The 20,777-nt window shown below is 48.0% G+C and overlaps 1 protein-coding gene across 3 annotated transcripts in view; it reads left to right on the top strand.

The window, feature by feature from the left end:
- The window catches only part of RNF216 (ring finger protein 216), a 73,787-nt gene that overhangs the window by 49,800 nt on the left and 3,210 nt on the right, over positions 1 to 20,777 (top strand). For all 3 annotated transcript variants that reach the window (XM_038150994.1, XM_038150992.1, XM_038150993.1), the window contains 2 exons: positions 12,221 to 12,318; positions 14,600 to 14,822. In XM_038150994.1, coding sequence (XP_038006922.1) covers positions 12,221 to 12,318; positions 14,600 to 14,822 — 321 coding nt within the window. The remainder of the gene's footprint in view (positions 1 to 12,220; positions 12,319 to 14,599; positions 14,823 to 20,777) is intronic.

The following is a 20,777-nucleotide window of genomic DNA, read 5'->3' as shown; positions in this document are numbered from 1 at the left end:
TCCTGGGAAGTCAAGCAATAGTGTTCATGTGTTAAACAAGGGGAGAGGGTTGAGGGTCTTTCTCTGGCTGCTGGGCAGCATTAACCTGGCACACCAAACCTTTTCACAAAGGTACTGGGTTGTAGAGGGTGTTACCAAAGGTTCAGTTTATGTACCTGAATATGGAGAAATGAAATGGAAGATGAATATTGAAATATGCCCTACTAGTGGGACTTCCTGGAGATCAGTGGGAAACTTTGCCCAGAGTGAAGCTGTTTGTTCTAAGGCCTGGTGTGGGACAGAGCAGTATTTTCTCTGGTGTGAAGGGGAAGAGGACATCTTGTGTTGTTTGCTTCCCTTCTGAATGGAACTCTTTTTGTTTAAGAGGCTGGTGCTGGGCATGGGAACCATTCATACATGTGGGAACCACTGTAAGGAAGAGACTTGGAGCCACTGCAGCTACAAAGCAGTGATTCTTTGGCCTACCCTAAAATTATGAAGCTCTAACTCTGTCGTTTCCTCAGAAATAGAAACCTCCCCCCCAAAAAAACCCTACACTAAGAGATGTTTTGGGATTTTAAGATGCCGTGTGAGCATCACACTGACTTTCCTCCCCAAGCACCATTGTGCTGTTAAGACCTGACAAACAAGCTCAGGTTAACTTTTACTTCTGGGCTCATAATCAGTTTTGTGGTTTCCACCCAATACTGCTGCATTGTTTCATGTGATTCTGAAAGTGAAACAAAAATGAAATTGTCCTGTCAGCTTATTTTGTAGATATAGCTGAAATACAAAGTTCAGTGTGCTGCTGGTGATTGTCAATACAGGGACATCTCACCTTCATCTGTGTGTTAAGTGAGTTTAAGTGTGGCTCTAATTAGTGATGTAAATGTAAAAGAATGCTATTTCATTTTTTTAAAAAAGCAAAATTAATGTTCTTGATTGAAATAACTTCTGAGTCCCCTTATTTTTGGATTGAGCATGCCCATAGTTGAGGCCAGGAATTCAGAATAATATCTGATGGAAGAAACATAGAGGTTTGTTAAGCAAACATAAACATGCCACAACTAAAAGGCCAAAAGCATTCTTGATGTAAATGAAATTTTCAGCTTGTTAATTCCAGCAGATCCATCAGTAGGAGTGCATGGAAAGGAGCATATTGGGTCAGCAAGGGAAAGGCTGCATCTGCAGTGCCCTCGCAGAGCAGGGGAGCCTGGGGCAGAACTCCCTCAACTGCCTGCTTGCTGCTGCTTTTTTTCTTTCCCTTCCCTTTTGTCTTCCTTCAGAACGAGACATCTGTGCTGCTGCACTGTCTGGTGCTGGTGCCCACGTGCATCCCTGACGGAAGCGGGAGAAAAAGCCCTTTAATCCTTATAAGGGGCCACAGCAGTGGCCTCTGCTGCTTCCGGAGCTTTAAGGAAGTCACTCAAGTTCCTCTTGGTTGACTCCCCTCTGCAGAAATGTGATAGATGGGTCTTTTCCTTTTATGGCCAATAACCCTGGTTTCCCTTTGCAATAAAATCCTGGGTCAGAAGTGGAAGCGAGAAGTCGGGCAGGAGGAAGGGGCTGGTCTTACCAGCCCGATGGGTGGGGTTGGAATTTGCAACATAGTAAATTCTAGACTAAAATAAACCAAGTTACAACATCAACCCTGATGGGTTTGTTTGTTTGAAGGGTGCCTTAGATTTTTCAGTCTTGTTGCTTAAGACAGCAATTAGGAATTGTGACTCTCCTTAATTTCATGGGGAGAGGTTGATCCGGTCCAAACCCACAATGGTTTTCATGTCTGATTGAGTTTAGATAACTTTGATTGAGTCTAGATAAGCATAGGAGAACAATACACACTTCTTCTCTACAATCTCCTTTACACCAAGTGAAATGTCTTGGCTTCTTATGGATGTCTCAGAATGGTTTTCTTCCTGAACCCTAAAGAGCCATTTTCTACCCCAGTTAATGTCTGTGCCTGGTGTTTGGCACTGGTGTCACTCATTAGCTGAGAACAGGTAATGTCCCTCTGGGTGGTGATTGCTGATGGCTTGGACAGCCAAAAGCCAGCTTTGTCAGCCAATAATGTCTTTTACCAATCATCCCTGGCTACAAATGGTTTGATGAATTTGAACCTTAAAAGTATTTTTCTAATAAAGTCAATTTCCTGTTTCTTGCTAAAATTGCTTCATATCCTGTTTCATGAGGTTAATGCAAATGGCTCATTTGGCACTCAGTTAAACTGCTGCTTCTTTAAGTGGTACAGCTCTTGTTTCTTCCATGCAAAACCTATTGGCTGACACTTTATTTTTGGTTCTTATGTGGCACTTGAGCTCTGAAATTAGGATGAAAAAAAGACAGTAACTAGGAGCATCTCTCATGATGCTCCCGGGATTGTTTCATTCCAGCCACCCCTCACTAGATCAGTGTCTGGTTGCAGGGGTACGGTTGGGACTTCTCTCTTGAAGAAAGGTGTTTCCATGCCTTGGTGGGTGACAGTGTGGTTTGCTGCCATGGAAAGCCTCTTCCCCAGGGTCACCGAGTGGTCAGCAGGAGCTAAACGCTTCCCCACGTGCTGGGGAGCCACTTTGGAAGTGGTTTTCAGTAGCATCCGTATATTCTTCACCTCTGTTTTAATGGTGGTGTGTTTGTGATTGTGCTTTTTCCTTTTTTCCTTCCTCTCCTTGTCTTTACAATAGACATCCTGGGAAAATGAGAACAGGATCTGGAAGTTGCTCTGGGGCTGGGGAAATGGCTGAAACTGGTCTGTGTCTTAATACCTCATTTGCGCTGCCAAAAGGGTCGATTTAATCTTGGGGTATCCCACCCTCTGCATTCTTGTCTGTGGCTTGTACCCCTTTGAGGGTGTTGGACTTAATTCTTTCAGAGGAACTGCATGTACAGCATCGTTTAATAATCCACCCTTTGGATGACATAGCCCCACAACACCAGTTTTGAGCCTTACCTACATCCAGCCATGCCAAAGCTCTCTGTACTTGCAGTTCTTGGATTTTTTCCTTCTGTATGGGTGTAGGAGGAGGGAGATGGTTTGTGTGTGGTAAAAGTGACCAGTGAACCCCCATCCTGCATCAGGAGCATCATTCCTCTGTGGCCTGGGGTGTTAGGATGGCTTTCCTTCTCCTGACCAGCCAGGATTCTCCCCTCAAAACCAAATTGTCATCAGCAGTGCAACATGAAATATTCCAGTTTGTTTTGCTGTCGTAGCTGGGTCATGGCAGAAGTTACTGCTGCTGCTCGGGAATGAGCCGGCTCTCAAACGGATCGCTGGAGATGAGGTGATTTGTGCTTTCTGGGGGGGTTTTGAGGGTTTTTCTGCTTTTACAGATAACAGGCTTGCAACATCTCTGGTTTGTAGACAAGTCACGCCATGCAAATCGTTGAACAGCGTGCTTAATTAAACTCATGTGCTCAGGCAGGGGAAGAGGGGAACCGGTCTTTCTGATGGGCGTTTGTGAGCGTGGCAGAAAGGGAACTCTTCACTTGGGATTTCACAACTCCAGTGTTGCAGGGTGCTGTTCCAGTCTCACTCCTGTTGTGCAGGGCTGTGTCCCACACAGTTCTGGGACCCCACAAACCTTGCAGGGGTTCCAGGAGTTGTTCCTGGCGTCTTTGTCCCGGCCTCCTGCCTGCTCTCACGTGGCTGTGCGGAACTCAGCTTGTCTTGCTGCATTACCAGCTGCTGTTGAGAGCTGCTGCAGGTGCAGAGGCTCCCTTTGGAGTTGCTAACTCAGCTTAGCTTCAATGTCTGCAGATCTGAGGTGGTTTTCCTCTTGCTCCAAAGCGTTTCCAAGCCCCGCGGTTTTTTCCGCGACTAATAAAAAAGTGAATTGAAAGGGATTATATGACTTAGCTGAAAATTAAATTACAGGTTAAACAATTTTTCTACTTAGAAGACAGAACGTGTCCTGAATTACCCTCGTTTGGCAGGACATTGCAGCTCTGCTCCAGTAACCTGCCCGTCCCCCCGCGGGAGTTAAGGCGGCTTGATCGGCTTTGGTCAAGATTAGGCTGGTCTGGGGGTCAGCAGGCACTTGGCTCGATGGCCTTAGGTGGCTCTGTCCTCTCTGCCCTGCTCCTTGTGGGGCTGGTGGGTCCTTCCCAGTGTCCCTCTGCTCCCTGCAGCCTTGGGAAGGCACATTGCATCGTGCAGGGCCAAATAACCTCAGCAGAACTTTAAAAAACACCCACAAACTGTGGATTTGAGGGTTTTTTCACCACTTCTGCACCAAACAGAAACCCAGGTGCAGCTGGTGGGTGCTTTAAGTACAGAAGGGAATGGGAACATCACTCGGGGGCTCTGGAAGAGGAATCAGTAAGTTGCAAGCACATTTATTTCCCTGATTAGTTTTCTGCTTTGTTTTATACTTGTCTGCTTGACATATTTTGTTGTTGTTATCCAGATACCTGTACAAAATAATAGCATTTATGCTGCAGGAGGAAATCCGGTGCATTTCTGCACTGGAGCTCAGGTGTGAACTCTTTCACCACGTGGCACTTCTCAGTCATTTTGGTTTTTTTAGCAGCTCCAGCAGGCTGCTGCAGGGCCATGGGTTCTGGTTTCTCCACTGCCTTTTTTAAACCCAGCAAATGAGCTGCAGGTGACTCAGTGTCACAGTGGTGAAGGTGCAAAATGAAGGTTAGCGGTTCACAGGGCCATTTTCATACCTCTGTGGTAAATATTGTTGCTATAAATATCACAGTAGGGCTGGCTGCCCTGTAGTTCAGTTCAGGGGTGCAAATGTGTCCTGTGTGCACAGTGCTCCTGTGGAGAGCAGCAGGTAAGAAGTAACTGAAGCACACAGGCATTAAAGCAGTCAGTCATCTGATTTTCTGAGTTTTCGAGAAGGCCAGTTATCCCTTTGCTTTCTATTTTCTCGATCCTTGCTCATTCCCCAACATTTTTTTTTTGTTGTTTATTTTTTGTTTAGTCTGACCTGTTTAAAGCTAGGAACACCTTACTTTGGGGGCTTCCCCTCATTTGGGTTTCCTTTCCCAGGCAACACAAGCTGTGCTTGCCCAGTTTCTGAGGGGGGACTTGTACCCAGAGCAAAGCTGTTTACCAGCATCAGTTCACCTTCCTCCATCCCTTGCTGGTGTTGTGATGATCTGGAGTGTGAAATTCTGTTGTAGGTAGAGATTGCAGTTAAAAATGTTCTAAATTGAAAACAAGGTGTGTTAATGCTGCTAAATTACCATCGAAATTGCTATATTGCAGAGACTCCTTGAAAAGGCTGTAGGTGTGTTACATAAACCTGGGTCTCCATGCAATTCTTGATGGAGGAGAGGACATCTCTAACAGAGTTCCTCTTGCTGATTTTTCTGTGTTACAAAAAAAAATCTGGCAAACTGTAGGGGGAGAGAAAACCATGGAAAAAATAGGATGGGTCTGGAAGAGGCTCTCTCCATGTTCTGCCACCCAAAGGGTAGGGGTTTGTGTCTGGGACCAGCTGATAGGGGAATTAATTTGTTTATCATGTGGCCGTGTAAGAGGGAAGTTTCAAAATTAACTTCAGTAATTGTTCCTCCTCTCAGTCTCACAATGCATCGTTAGCAGGTACCTCTGCAAATAAGATACCTTCCTTTTGTCAGCCTTTACCTTCCTGGCATCCTTGGGTGCAACCCCTGGCGTGACCTTCCGGAGTTATCCTTTAAAAATCAACTTGCTTGTCTTGAACTCTAAATCTGTGCCTCTCCCAAGGTCTCTATTGTTTCCACCAGCTCCTCGGTCAGATTTCATCACTCAGTGTTGCAGCTGTTGGAAGCAGCATCCCTTTTTCTGTGAGATTGTGCAGAGGATTACATGGATAACCTCCTGGATCTGCTCTGCTGGATTGAGTGCAGGAATTGCACTGGGGGAGGGCAGGAGGGGCAGCTGCTGAGGCTTTGAACTCCTCTGCTGGTTTTTAATTATTTACCTTGGCTGGGAAGGCAGTAGCTGTTATCTGCAATCAGTCCAACAGATCTCAAAGCTGTGCTTGACAGCTACAGATGTGTTTCCAGTAGCATGTGCTGAGTTCCTCTCAAGTTTTTCCCTGGGAAGGAGTGATATGACCTCAGGTACAGTGATTTAGCCAACACGGTTGGTGTGAGGTCCCAGGATGTATTTAACCTGCCCTTCTGAAGTGGCCAAGCAGTGTTCTCCTCTGCCTGCCCTGCAGGTGCACTCAGGTTGGTGGGTGACCACCTCTGGGTATGTCACAGTCCACCCTGTATCCACAATTCTCCGTGTGCTGATCTGGAGAGATCCTCTGTGTGATACCAACTTGCTCAGGGCTGGGAACTAGCTTTTGAAAAAAAAAACCCACATAATTTTGGTGAGGAGGGCTTATCCTTGTGAGAAACACTTGTTCCTCAGCTCAGGGGAAGGCATCCTGGTGTGCCATGCAAATACTCCAGTGCTCTTTTCTGCAGCCAACCTGCTGCCTGTACCTTTTGATGTATTTCTCAGAGCCCTGGAGCTTGAGAGAAAGTAGCTTTGAAACAATCATACTTCTTTATAAACATTCCAGAGAGTGAAAAAAAAAATTAGTTTTGTTCAAGTTCAAATTAAATATGACCTTTCTCCATGAACCAGCTGTTTCTCATACTCGGGTTACCCTGAGTGTGAGATCAAAGAGCAATTTCTTGTGCTGTTGCTGTTTCCACCTCTGGCCAGCCACAGGGTCAGTGATGCTGAGCAGCATTTCTTGTGTGAAGCTGCAGATATTTTTTTTCTTCATAAGTCTCTAACCACTTCACCCACACCAGCAGCTGTTCTAGCCTTTTAGAGTCAAATTCTGAGGAGGGAAAAGCTTATTTTGGTTTGGTCTGTGTGTTTCAGAAACTTCTGAATTGCAGATATGAGATTGTCCTACTGGCTTGAGCAAGAGGTGGGAGTTAGCACACATTTCTGGTTCTGGGATTCTGACACAGACAACCCAAACCTTCATGGGAACCAGCCTGGAAGGAAAAGGGCATTCAGTATGTCCAGTATCATGGAGATGGGGTGAGACTAAAAATATGCTCAATCTAACAAGAACAGGCAAAACAGAAGAGATCGGTTTGGGTCATCATTTTTTGTAATGGGATTTAATATATGGCTATATAAAAGCTTTAACCACCCTTCTTAAAGGTTGGACTGGATGGAGATCTTTTCCAGTCTTAATAATTCCATGATTCTGTTCTATGATTCTTGGTGAGTTCTGGATATAAATGCACGTTTTCCTTATCCAGCTTTTAATTCCCGGTCACTCCTTTTTTAGGTCGCTATTTTTATGCCACAGCACATTCTTACAGCCTAGTCCAAGCTTGTGCTTTTGCTTCATTTCTCCCTGTGACCTCTCCCCTCACAGAACAGCTCATCGGTGCTCAGGAGAGGAGAACTCTGTTTTTCCCTTCCTGCTCTCTGTCCCTGCCGTGTGAGCAGCCACCACTGAGCGGCAGCGCTGCCTGGGGAACAGCCGTGCTCCCGGGGGAGCTCCAAACCCACGGATGTCCTCCCTGCCCCTTGCTCCATCACCCATCCAAAGCATGGCATTTTCCTTTCTGCACCCTGCCTGGATTTTGGGGTTGGGGTTGGTACCTGCTACCCATCATGCCCGTGCTCCAGGACCAGCATTTTGCCACAGCAATTCATGCTGGAAGGAGCTTTCCCTGCACCGGGCAGTCAGGGATCCGTGGAGCTGGGGACACCCCTCCTCCCCATGCTGGGTGTTTGTACATCTCTAAAGAGGGGTCTCTTACCCAAATGGATTGTCTTGGGCTGGATTATAGCCTCTTTATCCCAGCTTAACATATAGGAAATCCCAGAAACAGCCCTGAAGGAGTGTGTTCATGAGAGCTTATCCATGCTTAAAGGTTGTATTCATTTAGCCACTTCTGCATCAATTTTTAGTCAAGGTCGGTGCAGCTTTATGGACAGTGAGACTTTGTGGGGAGGAAGACTCTGTGGTTCTTTGTCTTCCCATTAACTCATCTGGTTGGGAATTGCAGCTCTTTAATTAAAGCAGCACAGTACGGACTGGCCCTGAGGTGCTGTTCTGAGGCACTTGCATTCACATCTGCTTTTGGGTAAAGCTCAGCCTGTTTGGGGTCAGCCTGTGCTATTGCACGTCCGAGAGCAGGAGGAAGCAGCAAATCAATCACTGGGGCTCTGTCCCAGGCTGCCTCACCTCCCTCCTGCCAACATCCCCGCGTGTGCCGCGGGCAGAGACCGCTGGAGCGTGGCCCTCGCCCTTCCTGGGGGACGCAGGGAATCACACAAGGATTTAATTACCCAGCATATGGAGAGCTGAGGGGACTCAGAGCCACCACTGGGAGCGGAGGGCGGTGACGACAGCCGGGGCTGTTGCCTGTTGTTGTTTCAGTGGAGTTTCCCCCACCCTCTCTGCGTTCTGCTCAGTCAGTAAATGGCTCTGTGTAAACTCCTACGGCACAAGCGGGCAGGCGGGAATGCCGTGGGCAGTCGGGCTGGGATCTGGGTGGATCATCTGATGTTTTTGTCCATGTGGCATTTGTTTAGGTTGCAATCGGGAAAAGTAATTTCTGTTACTGACTGTGGCCGAGAGAATGTGGAAACTGGCAAGGAAAAGTTGATTACTTGGGATTTTTGCCCCCCGTGATGAGTAGGATGGACTTTAGAGAGTTATTTTTAGTTGATGATAGAGGGAAGGGAAAAAGTCTAGGCTGTGTTCAAAACTGTAGCATCCATTGCAAGTACCAGCAGAAGTGCTGAGGAAGGTGTAAATTTATACAAAACACTCCCTGCTACCTTCATTAGGTGCTGGGACAATTAACAAGGCTGTGGAAGAGCTGTGCTTCCCACACTAAAAGCAAAGTGTCCACCCTTGGCCAGGCTGGCCCTGAGCACAGAAAGCTGCACATCTACCACTGACCCTGGGAACAAAGGATCCTCCTGAACCCAAACATGTTTGTGTTAATCCCGGCTGCTTCCTGGCGGGCAGCGGGAGGAAGCGGAGCCACTGCCTCTAACAGATGTACAGTGAGGAGATTACAGGGTGCGATTAAACACCCTCTCCATCACATCCTCCCTCGGCCAGCACAGCAGTAATGGACTGTCCCAGGCTGCCTGCCAAGCTGGGGCAGATGTAACAGGCAGCAGATTGTTAATCTCCTGTCTCCATGCCTGGTTTGGAGCCGTTTCCTAATGCCGAGACTTCTCCAGCACCTGAAGTGTGAGCTGCCTTAGCTGTACCTGCCCGTGAGGAGGAGTGGGCTGGGAGAAGGGAGGAGAAAACATGGAATTCACAGTATCCAGAGATTCTACATTCAGCTGAAGTGCTGTTAAAGCTAAAACACAAGTGCCCCTACCTGAGTCCAGCAGGGTTTGCTAAGGGACCAAGTGCTGAAGAAGGTGGGAAGGATCTTTATTTTGGTGGACTGAGTTGCTTTTTGGCCACTACACTTGGAGTAGATGATTTCAGGACAGGGAAGGACTTGTTCCCTCTGTGTGGGTTTAGATGGTGCCTTCTATTCCCGTAGCCAGGCTTGGTGCCTTGTGCTGCTCTTCCCCTGGAAATAATCCAGGTTGGCCGCAAAAAATCAGCGGTTCCACTGCGTGTTTAGGTTAATGAATATGGTAGTGGGAGAGTATCTTCCATTATCAAACAAAGGGATGGTTCTGAAGTATAAGAACACTTTGTGGAAATCATAGAGTTCAGAATTGTCATTGTGTGAGGTGTGCAAAACCCTCATCAGCCAAGTGGGTTGGGTTTGACTCTGTAGAAATGAAAGAAGGTCACTTTTCTTGGGCATGGGCTGTGATCTCAGTTGTGGTACCAGAGCAGTAGCTGTTGTTTGAACCATGGGCCTCCTCCCCAGCTCTGTTTGAAGGGATCAAACAATGTGCCACTGCTTTTGGGTAGAATGAGGGGGAAAATCACAACAGGTTCTGCTGCTGCCACGTGTGTGGTGCATATTCCCAAGCCTCCCACGGAGAGGACGTTGCTCAGTCAGAGGCAGCACCAGGTGACACTCAGGAGTTGGGAAGCCACAGGACTGTCCCCTTTGTGGGGTGCATTGGCACAGGCCCAGCTGCCTGTGGGTTTGCAGCTCCTTGACGACAACACAACTTGGGAGGGATCCCAGGAATGTGCACAGCTGCGCTGGGAGCCGCTGGGCCGCAGTCCCGCGGGGAACCGGATAGCTCCTGTGGTGCCATCCCAGGAATCTGCATGGCCATGCCTCTTCCCTTTCTCCTTGCCTGCACAGAAATCCCTTTTCCTGAGTGCAGGAGACAACTGTTTGGCAAGTAACAGCAGCCTGGGCTCCAGGGAAAGCATAGTTTCCAATAGCCACCGGGCTGGAGGCAGGAGCAGAAGGGAATGACTTGGGATGAGGGTCTAAGTGGCACCATCTGCTTCAGAAGGGCATCGTTTGGGCAGCAGAGGAGGCTCCTGGAGTTAAGTAATTGGGAATAGCAGGCTCCTGGCTGGAAAATGTGCCAGCCCTCCTGGCAAAAAGCTGTTAAATCTCTCTTGCTGGCGTGTGGAAGCAGTAACAGGGCTCCAAGGGCTCTTTTTAACCCTTGGTGTGCATAAAAAAAAAAAAAAAAAGGCAACCTAAGGCACTTTTGATCTTGGAATGGCATGTGGCCAGGTGTTGGGAATAAAGGGGAAGGTGGGTCCTCGTGGAGGTATGTGAACAGCTCCCAGTCTGATCCATCCAGCCAGACGAGGCCTGCCAGAAATGCACACAAAATGGTGCCTGTTTTAACAGCTTTAGCAGGAAAACACAGAGTGTGATGAATGATTCATGAGAATCAATAGAACCTGAGGCATTTACTGCCCCTTAAAACCAGCGCCTGCCTGCCAAGGGGTGCATTTGCAAGGCGAGGGATCACAGAATGCTCTGCTGGGTTTTGGGATGCAGTCACACGCTCGCTGCAGCCCTTACCCCGCTGTCTGCAAACACGTCCGGCTCAGCAGCCAGGCCCAGGAGCCTTTCATTCCCCAGATGAAAGCACGAGCAGTCGGGCATCTCCCAGCCAGCACAGATACAAACAAGGCTCCATTTTGCATCCCCCCCTCCTAGGGTGGCTTCCTTGGAAGCTTTGGCCTTCATCCTGTTTGTCTGATTCACGATCAAAAGAGTGTTGCTGCCTACGTGTGTCTTGAAGCATTTTCTTCTTTCATATCTCACATAAACGGCCAATTTCTTCATTAAAATAAAACGAAGGTAATGCAATCGAGTAAGATCTGTCTCTGCAGTGGTCGTATTTTGCTGATAGGGAGACCAGGCCTGGGCAAAGCTCTTTTGGGACCTTTTCTGGTGTGCAGGGGAAAAGGATGCTGCGTAGCCAGATGGGTTTTCCTGCCAGGGGGAAGGTTGGATCTAAGAGTCCAAGTCCCAGCCATCCTGAAGATGAAACAGTTGGATCATAAAACATGTATTTTTTTCAAGTCTGAGCTGGATGTTTTTTAGTCTTCCTCAAATTAAAGGAAAATCTCTTGTTTGACCCAAAACAAAATTGTTTTCTTTGGCCAGCCAACTGAAAAAATCAGCTCTGTCCCCAGTGTTGGTCCAAGCTCCTTTCCCAATTGTGCCTCCACAGCAATCCTGCTCCATGCAACTTTACCAGCCCTGGATTAGAGCCTTGTTGCTAAAGAATTTGCAGGAACAAGAGAGTTCAGCCACTTGCTCTAAGTTTAGTCCAGCTATGCTGGTTGAGTTTGTAAATATTTGTTCATATTCCACCTTGGTTTTATGGATGTTTGTCCACGTTCTGTGTTTTTCAGCTGTTTAATCATTTATTTTGTGAGATTTTGCAAAACAATATATATATATTTGCTTGTGTGCCTGGTGAAGCTGAGGTTTTGATGTAACTGTGGAGTTTCCATCAATGGTGGAATTAGAAACCCTTTATATTAAGGTGAAGGATTTTGGTCAGGAAACAGATGAACTTGATGTCCTTTGGCACCACATTTTTACCTCTGCAGTCTCCTCTGGGTTGTGACTGGTGAGCCTGGTAGCTGTGCCATGAGTTTTAGGTGATTAAGATTTATTGATTTCTTTTATATCTATTTTCTTGTGCCTTGGAAAGACCTTTGGCTCCCATTACCTGTGGCCTTTGGTCTCCTGTGGAGGACAAACCTGCAGGCCACTGTACCATCCTGCCAGCCCCACCCTCACCTGAGAACCTGCAGCTTGATGGGGGAATTTTTACAGTTCTTAAAGCTGCTAGTGGTGTGCTGAGTCTTTTTTTTTTTCTTCCTTTGATGTTTGTTATCCTCCTCAGGAGACGTGTCGGAAGTGCCAGGGGCTGTGGAAGGAGCACATGAATCTCACCTGTGAGCAGCTGGCTGAGAAGGATGACATCAAATACAGGACATCCATGTAAGTGAGACTCCACAACCAGGGGAAAACTCTGCTGGCTGTCACTGCCTTCCCCAGGAAGGTCCTGGGGATGGCAGAGCTGAGGGGTCAGGCAGCTCCAGGATGGCATTTCTGTCTGTGAAAGCTACTTGGCAGCAGCTCCAGCTGGTAATTTGAGAACGTGGGAAAGTTGTCACCAGCCCAGCCTGCTCCTCTGGCTGGCCCAGTGTCTGCAGGCTGGCACCTGGTCCTTCTGGAGGTGAGAAACCCCCATTAGCATCGCTGGGGGGAGAAGGGAGGTGGTGTACTGAGGCAGAGGAGTGGATTGAGTCACAGTAGGTCATTGCTAGCCTTTGAAAATCTAGAGTGGAGACAGCACTGTTTGCTCAGCTGCTGCTTTGTGGGAGAGGATGTGTTTTTCCTCCAGAAGCTTTTGCCTGTTTCTAACCAGTTTGTAGGAATTGTTACAAAGTGCAGTCCCGTTTTGAAATATGCAGATGTAAATCCTGACTGTTACCCTAAAATCTTTTGCAGTTTGATTTCTCTCTTATCTACAGTAAATGACAAAATCTTCTGCCTTCAGGAAACAAGGGAATTTTCATCTATGGAGCTAAATGTCTGGTGCAGCCAAGTGGGACTTGCCCACATTGCCCAATCCCTGCCTCTCTGATTTAGTCTGTCTGGCTTGAGTAGAGGTTGGAAAGCTCCACCACTGGGGTTTGAATGACTCTTGCTTGCTCATCCCACAGTCCCTAATTCAGAAGAAAATCTTCACAGATTTGATATGAGTTTTTTTCCTCTGCTGATCCTTTCCCTGTAGGAAAGAGGGATGAGAGGGAGGAGGAACGAGTTGTCATGTCCCTAATAAGGAAAAAAAATACCAGTTTCAAAACCTTCAGCAGATTGTGTCTGTGGATAGATGAGTCTAACTGCCTGATACAATAAAAACTTCCTTTTGAAGCCCTGCATAAGGAAAGGGAAGCCCAGCTGGAGTTCAGGCTAAACTTCCTGCCTTGCTCAAAGTTTCCAAAAAAAAAATCTGCATCGACAGCATCCTGTTGAGTGGCAGAGGGAAGAGCAGCTGCAGCTCTAAGGAAAGTCACTCTCAAGTTGGGTTTTTGTGCCTATTCTTAGCACATCTCCACATGCCTGGGTGCAGGTCGTGCTGGGTATAACTCTGTGGGAGCCTTGGGTGTCTGCAAGGCTGGGAAGTTCCCACCTCACCATTCCCTGCTCCTCCGGTTGTGCTGATGGAGCAGTTTGTGGGGCTGTGCTGTAGTCCTCAAAAATACCTCCCTGCCATCTCCCAGACATTTGTTAACTTTGCAGATGCACTGAAGCTGCTGGGTGGAGATGCCTGGCTAAGGATGACCCTTCCCCAGTGTCAGAAGAATTGTGCTTCCCTCCATGCAAACATGCTGGCTTTGCTCTGCTGTCATCAAATTTCACTTCTAGGTTGTGAATTAAAGTGTAACGTGATCTCCAGCGGTCAGAAAATGGGCCCTCAGGATGATAATTTATATTCTGAAGTCTTTTAATTAAATGACCGAGCCTTTCTTCATTTCTGTGCCAAAATAGTCTTGCTGTGAGCTGAGCCTGTGCTGGAGTGTGTGTCACTGCCAGGGTGTCCCTTGGGAACAAGGACTGAGCTTTGTCCTGGATTCCCACTTGTGCTCTGCTAGATGAAAACCCATTTCTTAAACCTAGAGCAATAACCTCTGCAAGATGTGTGTAGGGAATCTTGGAGAAAAGATAACGCCTCTGTGGGGAAACGTGATTATTTTTCAGTTACTGATTTAAATTTAACAAACACTAAGTGAATCTGGAGCATAGCTGCCAGGCTTGGAAAAGAAATATATGGTCATGGCAACTTTGTAGCCAGAGCAACAGGTAAACATAAAAGCTAGAGGTGACAGCCAAATGTTTGCTTTTCCTGAACTTTATCTCCTTGGCTGTGTTTTCCTTCAGCCAGCTCAAGCATCCGTGTGCCCTTTGGCCCTTGAACTTGCAGCTCAGATTCCTCCCAAGCCAGAGGCTGGTGCTTTGGCTCTCGTGGAAACCAGGATCAGGGCTGCAGCATGCAGCCAGTGATTGACTTTCTTTCACTTATTTTGTTCTTGAGTTGTCATGGGCTGGCTCCAAGTGGAGCTGAGCCCAGAGCTCCTTGGAACAGCAGCAGACTTGGGGATGGAACCGGAGCAAAGAGGAGGGGGTTAAAGCCTTGCTGGGGTAGTGTAAAAGTCATTTTATCACAGGCTGGTGAGTGCAAACACCCCTTTGCTAATTCTCCCTGGTCTTGCAGAGAGGAGAAGATGACAGCTGCCCGGATTAGGAAATGCCACAAGTGTGGGACGGGCCTGATTAAGTCGGAGGGCTGTAACCGCATGTCGTGCCGCTGCGGCGCCCAGATGTGCTACCTCTGCCGGGCTGCCATCAACGGCTACGACCACTTCTGCCAGCACCCCCGCTCTCCTGGGGCACCCTGCCAGGACTGTGCCAAGTGCTCCCTCTGGACAGACCCCACAGTAAGTAACAAAGGATTTCTGTGAATGATTCTCGCCCCAGTTTCAATCACTGTCCATGCCGGCGCTTTGCAATACGCACATTCCACCTGGGGAAATGGTTCCAGCCAGCAGGACTTGTACTTTTCCCAAGGCAGCTAAAACACCACACTGGGATCCTGCATCAGCACAGAGTCACATCTGACCACAGCTTGGAAGGAGCTGGTGTTGCTTTAGGGAAAATCAGTTCCTTTCAGATGAGGGCTTTGGCTGGAAGTGCTCCGAGTGCTGTTCTGGAGAGCAAGTGCTGGCACCAGGGACAGTAGCTAGCTTTGGGATTATTGGGATTCACTCCTGCTTTTGCAGCTGAGATGGTGTTGGCATGGCTTGGCATTTGGAGGCAAGGAGAGCTGTGGTTTTGGTGCCCAGATGATCTGACTGCTGGCTGTGAATCCTGTCACAGAGTTGGACCCATCAGAAAAGTGCCTGCAAGCCCGGAGTTGTCGTTGGGCCCATTCTCAGGGCTGTTGTCAGCAGCTGCACAGGGAGAGCTGCAGTGTGGAGTGAGCTGTAGTAATTTAATACAGCTCCTATCTGTGACAGGCTTGGGAAAACTTGCTGCAACAAGTAAGTCTCTGTAAATAGAGGACTTCAATACTGTAAATCCAGGAGTATTGGAAGGAGCAGGAGTTGAATTTCCTGATTTTAGCAAAGCCGTAGAACAACGTGAATGTGGATCTGCCTTCCCAGGGCTCCCCTGAACTTCCTCTTTCCTAATGGCTCTTTGTCTTGGGCTTCTGCAGCTTTCCAGGCTGTTCCCAGCCCCCCTGTCTGCAGGGAATGTGCACAATCCTGCATCTGCACAGAGTCAGGGAAAAGCCACTCTAAATCTCTCCTTTCTACCTCCTGGCTCTTGGGGATCTCCCAGCAATGTCACAACCAGCATAATCTTCCAAGTCTTCTGCTTGCCTGCTTTTATTCCCTGAATTATCCTGTCGGTGTGAGCTGTTCAACTACACACAGCCACCTCCTTGCAGGCACCCCTGCAGCATTTCTGACAGCTGGTTCTGAGTTGCTGGGATTGCTGTCCCACTCCCTCTGCAGCAGGATGCGATTCGGGGCTCGGCAGCGCTGGCATCCACTGTTCCTGTCAGGCTGCTGATTGTGCTGGGGGATGGCATTTGTTCAGAGCCAGAGAAAACATGAGGCCTCTCAAAAAAGCTCGTACTGTACTTTCAAATAAATAAATAAATAAGCAGCACAAAGAGGCCACTGTCACCAGGCCCTTTCCACCTCTCTAATTAACCAATGTTGTGGCAGAGAAAAATTTCCCACTGTCAGCACAGAGCTGGCACGGCCTGCTCTTTTATTATTTAATTCTTTTTTGGATGATGGAGTGCTGGTGGGCTGGGGAGGTGAAGCTGGGTGACTGTCCTTGCTGCAGTGCAAAGAGTAACACAAAACTCCACTGCTGGCTTGAAGCTGCAATGATGGTGGGTACCTGTGTGCATGGTCCTCCCTCATAAGGGGCTTAGGAACACCAACCCAACCCCTCCAGGGTGATCTCTGCTCTCAGATGGGACATGGAAACAGGAGTTAGCCTGGTAGATGTGAAGAGGAAAATGGAATTTGAGTCTTGACGTGGAGATTTGAAATAGCAAAAGACCATTGCATCAGTAGTGTTCTGTGCTTTGCCAGGGATAACGTCCATCCAAGGCATGACTTTGAAAGATCTGGTTTGAGTCTAAATCTCTCTTATTTACAGCAAAATTCAGGTTTCTTTAAAATAGGCAACCTTTGTTCTTCTCCAAATGTTTAATGTTTTCCCAGTCTAAAACAATTCTTGTGAAAGTATAAGCAAACCTATTCATTAGCTTGGGTTAAAAACAAATTAAAGGCAGTCCTCTAGGAATGGCAGCATCTGTTAGTCTTTGTCTCAAGTGATCTTGAGAGAGTAAAGCAGAGGCTTCAAAATTTCCCATAATTAAAGGTTAGTTAAAATTTTGTCCCTAAGCTGTAATCAGGCTGGAGTCTGATTTTAAAGTATCAGTGCAATATTTGCTGGCTCTGACACAAGCTGCAGTCCTGCTGTGGTGGGCAGCTTCCAGGGGGGCCAGGCAGGAATGGTTTCATCCCTGTATTTCTTCTGGAGCTAGCTGGTGCCCTGCACCCCTGTAGGAGGTGCCAGGAGCCCTTCCCAGGAAGCTGCTTGGCCAGAAGTCCTCATGTCCCCCAGTCCATGGCAGGCTCTGCTTTGCAGGAGGGGCTGATGCAACATTGCCAGAGACAAAGCTCAGGAGGGAGCAGTGGGAATAAAGCTGTTAGAAATCCAGAGGAGAGATGGTGATGGAGGGCCTTGAGGGGAAGCTGTCTGAGGAGTGGTTGAGGCTGTTTGGTTTGATCAGCTGGAGGAGACTGAAGGGAGATTCATCAGGGGCTGCAGCTCCTCCCGAGGGGCAGCGCAGGGGCAGCTCTGATCTCTGCTCTCTGTGAGCAGGGACAGGACCCAAGGGAGCAGCTGGAGCTTTGCCAGGGAGGTTTAGGTTGGGTATCAAGAGAAAGTTCTTTCCCCTGAGGGTTCTGGGGCACTGGAGAGGCTCCCCAGGGAATGGGCACAGCCCCAAGGCTGCCAGAGCTCCAGGAGCATTTGGACATCACCAGGCACAGGGGGGCATTGCTGGGTCCTGTGCTGAGCCACAAGTTGGACTTGATGATTGTTGGGGGTCCCTTCCAGCTCAGGAGGCTTTGTGGCTCTACATATTGGCTCTGGGATGCGGGGCTGTGTTTGCCCTGATTTCTAAATATCTGTAGCAAACCTAAGGCTGCTTGTGTGCATTTCATCCAGTTTTTACAAATCCTGGGATGCAATGGGATTAATGCATTCTGGCAAACCAGGTTCTGCTCTCAAATGTATTATTTTGAATTTAATACTCATCTTTGGGCTCTCAGTAATATTGCACAGAGGCTTTTTTTTTTGGCTTTAAAGTTTTAAGATGTTTTCAGTAAACTCTTAAAACCCTCCCAAAGGCCCATCGTTAAAGTTCAAAGCAGAAGACTAATCATCATGAGGTGTTTGCAATTATCCCCCCTTCTGGTGTTACAAAAAGATGATGTTGAGAGAAGAAAAACTTCAAATGCATCAAGGAAATGCATGAAGTGCACAGTGCTGCCTTTAGGATTTGGAAGCGAGGGATGGGGGGGAAGCTCCCCTAAATTTAGGATATGGAGTTTGTGGTGGGTTTGGGGTTTTTTTAACTGCTATAAAATGCCTCAATCATAAGCATATGGTTCATCCAGGGGAATTCACAGAGTGCCATCGATGTGGAATGCCTGTTGCTAAAATAACTCTGCGTTTCTTGAACGCTGCCGTGTGCTCGGTCCCCGTGCCGGCCCCCCTTTTCCTGCAGCACTGCGGATGCCCTGTTCCAGTTCCAGCACAGGCTGCTTTTATCCCTGCTTCCTGCTGCATGGAGGAGCACACCAGAGACAGCCCAGGCCTGTTCTTGCTCAGGCTCTCCGCAGCTGATCTGGGAATGATTTGAAACAAAACCCCTCAGTCCTTTGGAAGCCTCCGTCGTGAAAAATCATTTCAAGTTTATTAGGAACGGCTGCGGCCACACGTACGTGGAAGAAAGAAAGCAGTAAAGAGGCAGAAAGGGGGAGGCAGTGGTGCTGAAGCACTTGGTAAAGTAGGGGAGGAGTTGCAGAGCCCAGGAATAGGCACCAGGACTCTTGTTTTCCCTCTTTTCAGGAGGCGGCAGCCGCTTCCCGGTGACACTTAATAATTAAAGATAACGAGAAGCACAGGAGATAAAAACAGAGCTTTCAAAAGCTCCCTGGTTGGCACTTTTGTTCTGGGCAGAGGAGGTTTTATTTGGGGGGAGGTTGTCTCTGTGTGACTTGCTGGGCTTTTATCTCTTTGCTGCTGTATTTTCTCATTCCCAAGGGCAGTTTGTTTCTCCAGCAGCTCTCTCTGCTTGTGGCAGGGCCCTGTGTGGATGCTGGATGAGGCTCCTGTGCAGCAACATTGTTGTATCAGGCCTCCCTGCCATGAAAAGGTGCCTCTCTTAGCAACCCAGCCCTGCTCCTCGCTAATCCATCCACAGGCCCAGCCATCCCTTCTGCTGTGATTGGCTCCGTGCTCCCTGCATTCCCTGGATTCAATGGCTGAGGGCTGAAAGGAAAAGCCTCCTCCATGCCATGCTGAGAGCCTTTCCCAGGTGGGGGATGGCAAGGGCAGGCTCCCACACTGGCCAGGGATGAGCTTTGTTTTCCTTGGCTACAGCATGGGATGCACAGAGCATCCAGCTGCCGGGGCTGGGGGAAAAGCTTGCTCCTGGTTTGTCACTTGAAAACACAGCTCCTGCTAATGACCGTGTCTGCTTTCTGCAGATAAAAAGGGTGAATGCATCTCAGAGATCCTTTGCATTTTCCTCTTGGCCACCTCCCTTCTCCCGTGATGCAGCGGAGCATGGGGAAGGGCCACGTTGTAGCATTGCCCTGCATTTCCTCTCTGGCAGAAAAGCCAAGTTACATCTTTGCTCAAAAAAACTGCCCAGTGCTGAGACCCTCCCCCCCAGGGTTGGGAGGTTGCCTTTTTCCTTTTTTCTTCTTTATTTCTTTTTTATTTTTTGTCTTGCTGTAGGCAAGGCAGCTGACAGGAAGATGACTGTTAACTTGACAAGATAAATGCCTTCAATCCACACAGCCTGTGAACAGGCCATTAAAATTATAATCTAATCCTTTATTAAGGGACTTGAACCCGCTCAGGGGAATGGACACAAGAAGCTTTTGAAATCCTTCTGCAGCCTCCACCCCATGTGATGTTAAAAGGTTTCTCACCACAAAACCAGCCATAAGTGTGCTAATGAAATCTTAATTTTCGGTGTGGGTGCTTTACCCCTCGATGAATCTGTCATCTTTCTAATTACTGTGGTATTAAAAAACAGCCTTTGCTTCCAAAGAATTAGAAGTGTTTTGCAAGATTCACTAAAATAGCACCAGGACTTGTTTGTTGGCTGTTGTTTTTTTTTTTTTTCCTGACCTGCACAATGTGTATTAGGCAGAACTTGTGGCATCAGCTTTCTTTCAGAACATCCTAAAATTATCTTGCTGTTTACATATCATCAATTCTTTTGTTCCATCTGGGATGTGGATCTTTCCTAAATGCTGCAGGTATTGAACGGTGCTGTGTATTCATCACTTGCCAAACTTAATGTCAGCCTCTTAATGTGCAGTGGAGTTTTTTTTTTGTTCTTTTGATATTAATGGATACCAGTCTTTCAGAAATACAAAAAAAAAAAAAAAAATTCAAGCTAAGTCTTGGTATGTGAGATAAAGTGTAAGCACTTCTTAACCTTCCAGTGGGAAAATACACTTTTATCAGCAGAGAAGCAACAGGGCTGATAAGTTCTGTTCTTGGAGATGGGCTTTGTTGTGGCTCTGCTGTGATTTGTGGTTTCAGAACTAGTTGGGAACTCGTCATCCTTGTTCAGGTCTGTTCCTGGCAGGGTTTTGCACCCAGGCTGTGCTGTGAGCTCTGCCCCTCTTGAAACCCTCAGGGGGATGGAGCTGAGTGGGGGTCTGTGGTGCTGCACTTTGGGGGTGTGTTTTATGCTGCCCTGGGGAGCTCTGGGGTCAGCTGGGAGGTCTGGCAGATGGGCTTTGCTGCTCCCTGTTCCCAGGGGCTCTGGGAGCTGCAGTCATCGAATCCAGCAGCACCTTGGGCCAGTGCAGCTGGCTCCAGCCCTGGGGCAGATGGATGTGTGCAGCCCCATTGCAGGGAGGTCAGCTGCAGTTTAAACTGGGGGGCTGCAGCAGCCCTGGCTGCACAACGGGCTGGCAAAGTTGTCTTTGTGTCCAGGACTGACCAGAGGTGCAGAGTCAGGGGTGGTGACAGGAAGGGGGTGTCCCTGGGAAGCACCACTTCACAGGATTAACCACAGATTTTTGTTGGAAAGGATTTTAAAGCTCGTCTTG

The sequence above is a fragment of the Motacilla alba genome, chromosome 14 (assembly GCF_015832195.1).
Source record: "Motacilla alba alba isolate MOTALB_02 chromosome 14, Motacilla_alba_V1.0_pri, whole genome shotgun sequence".
Lineage (NCBI taxonomy): Eukaryota > Metazoa > Chordata > Aves > Passeriformes > Motacillidae > Motacilla > Motacilla alba.
Note: the sequence above shows the minus strand (reverse complement) of the source record. Positions and strands in the feature narration are given on the sequence as shown.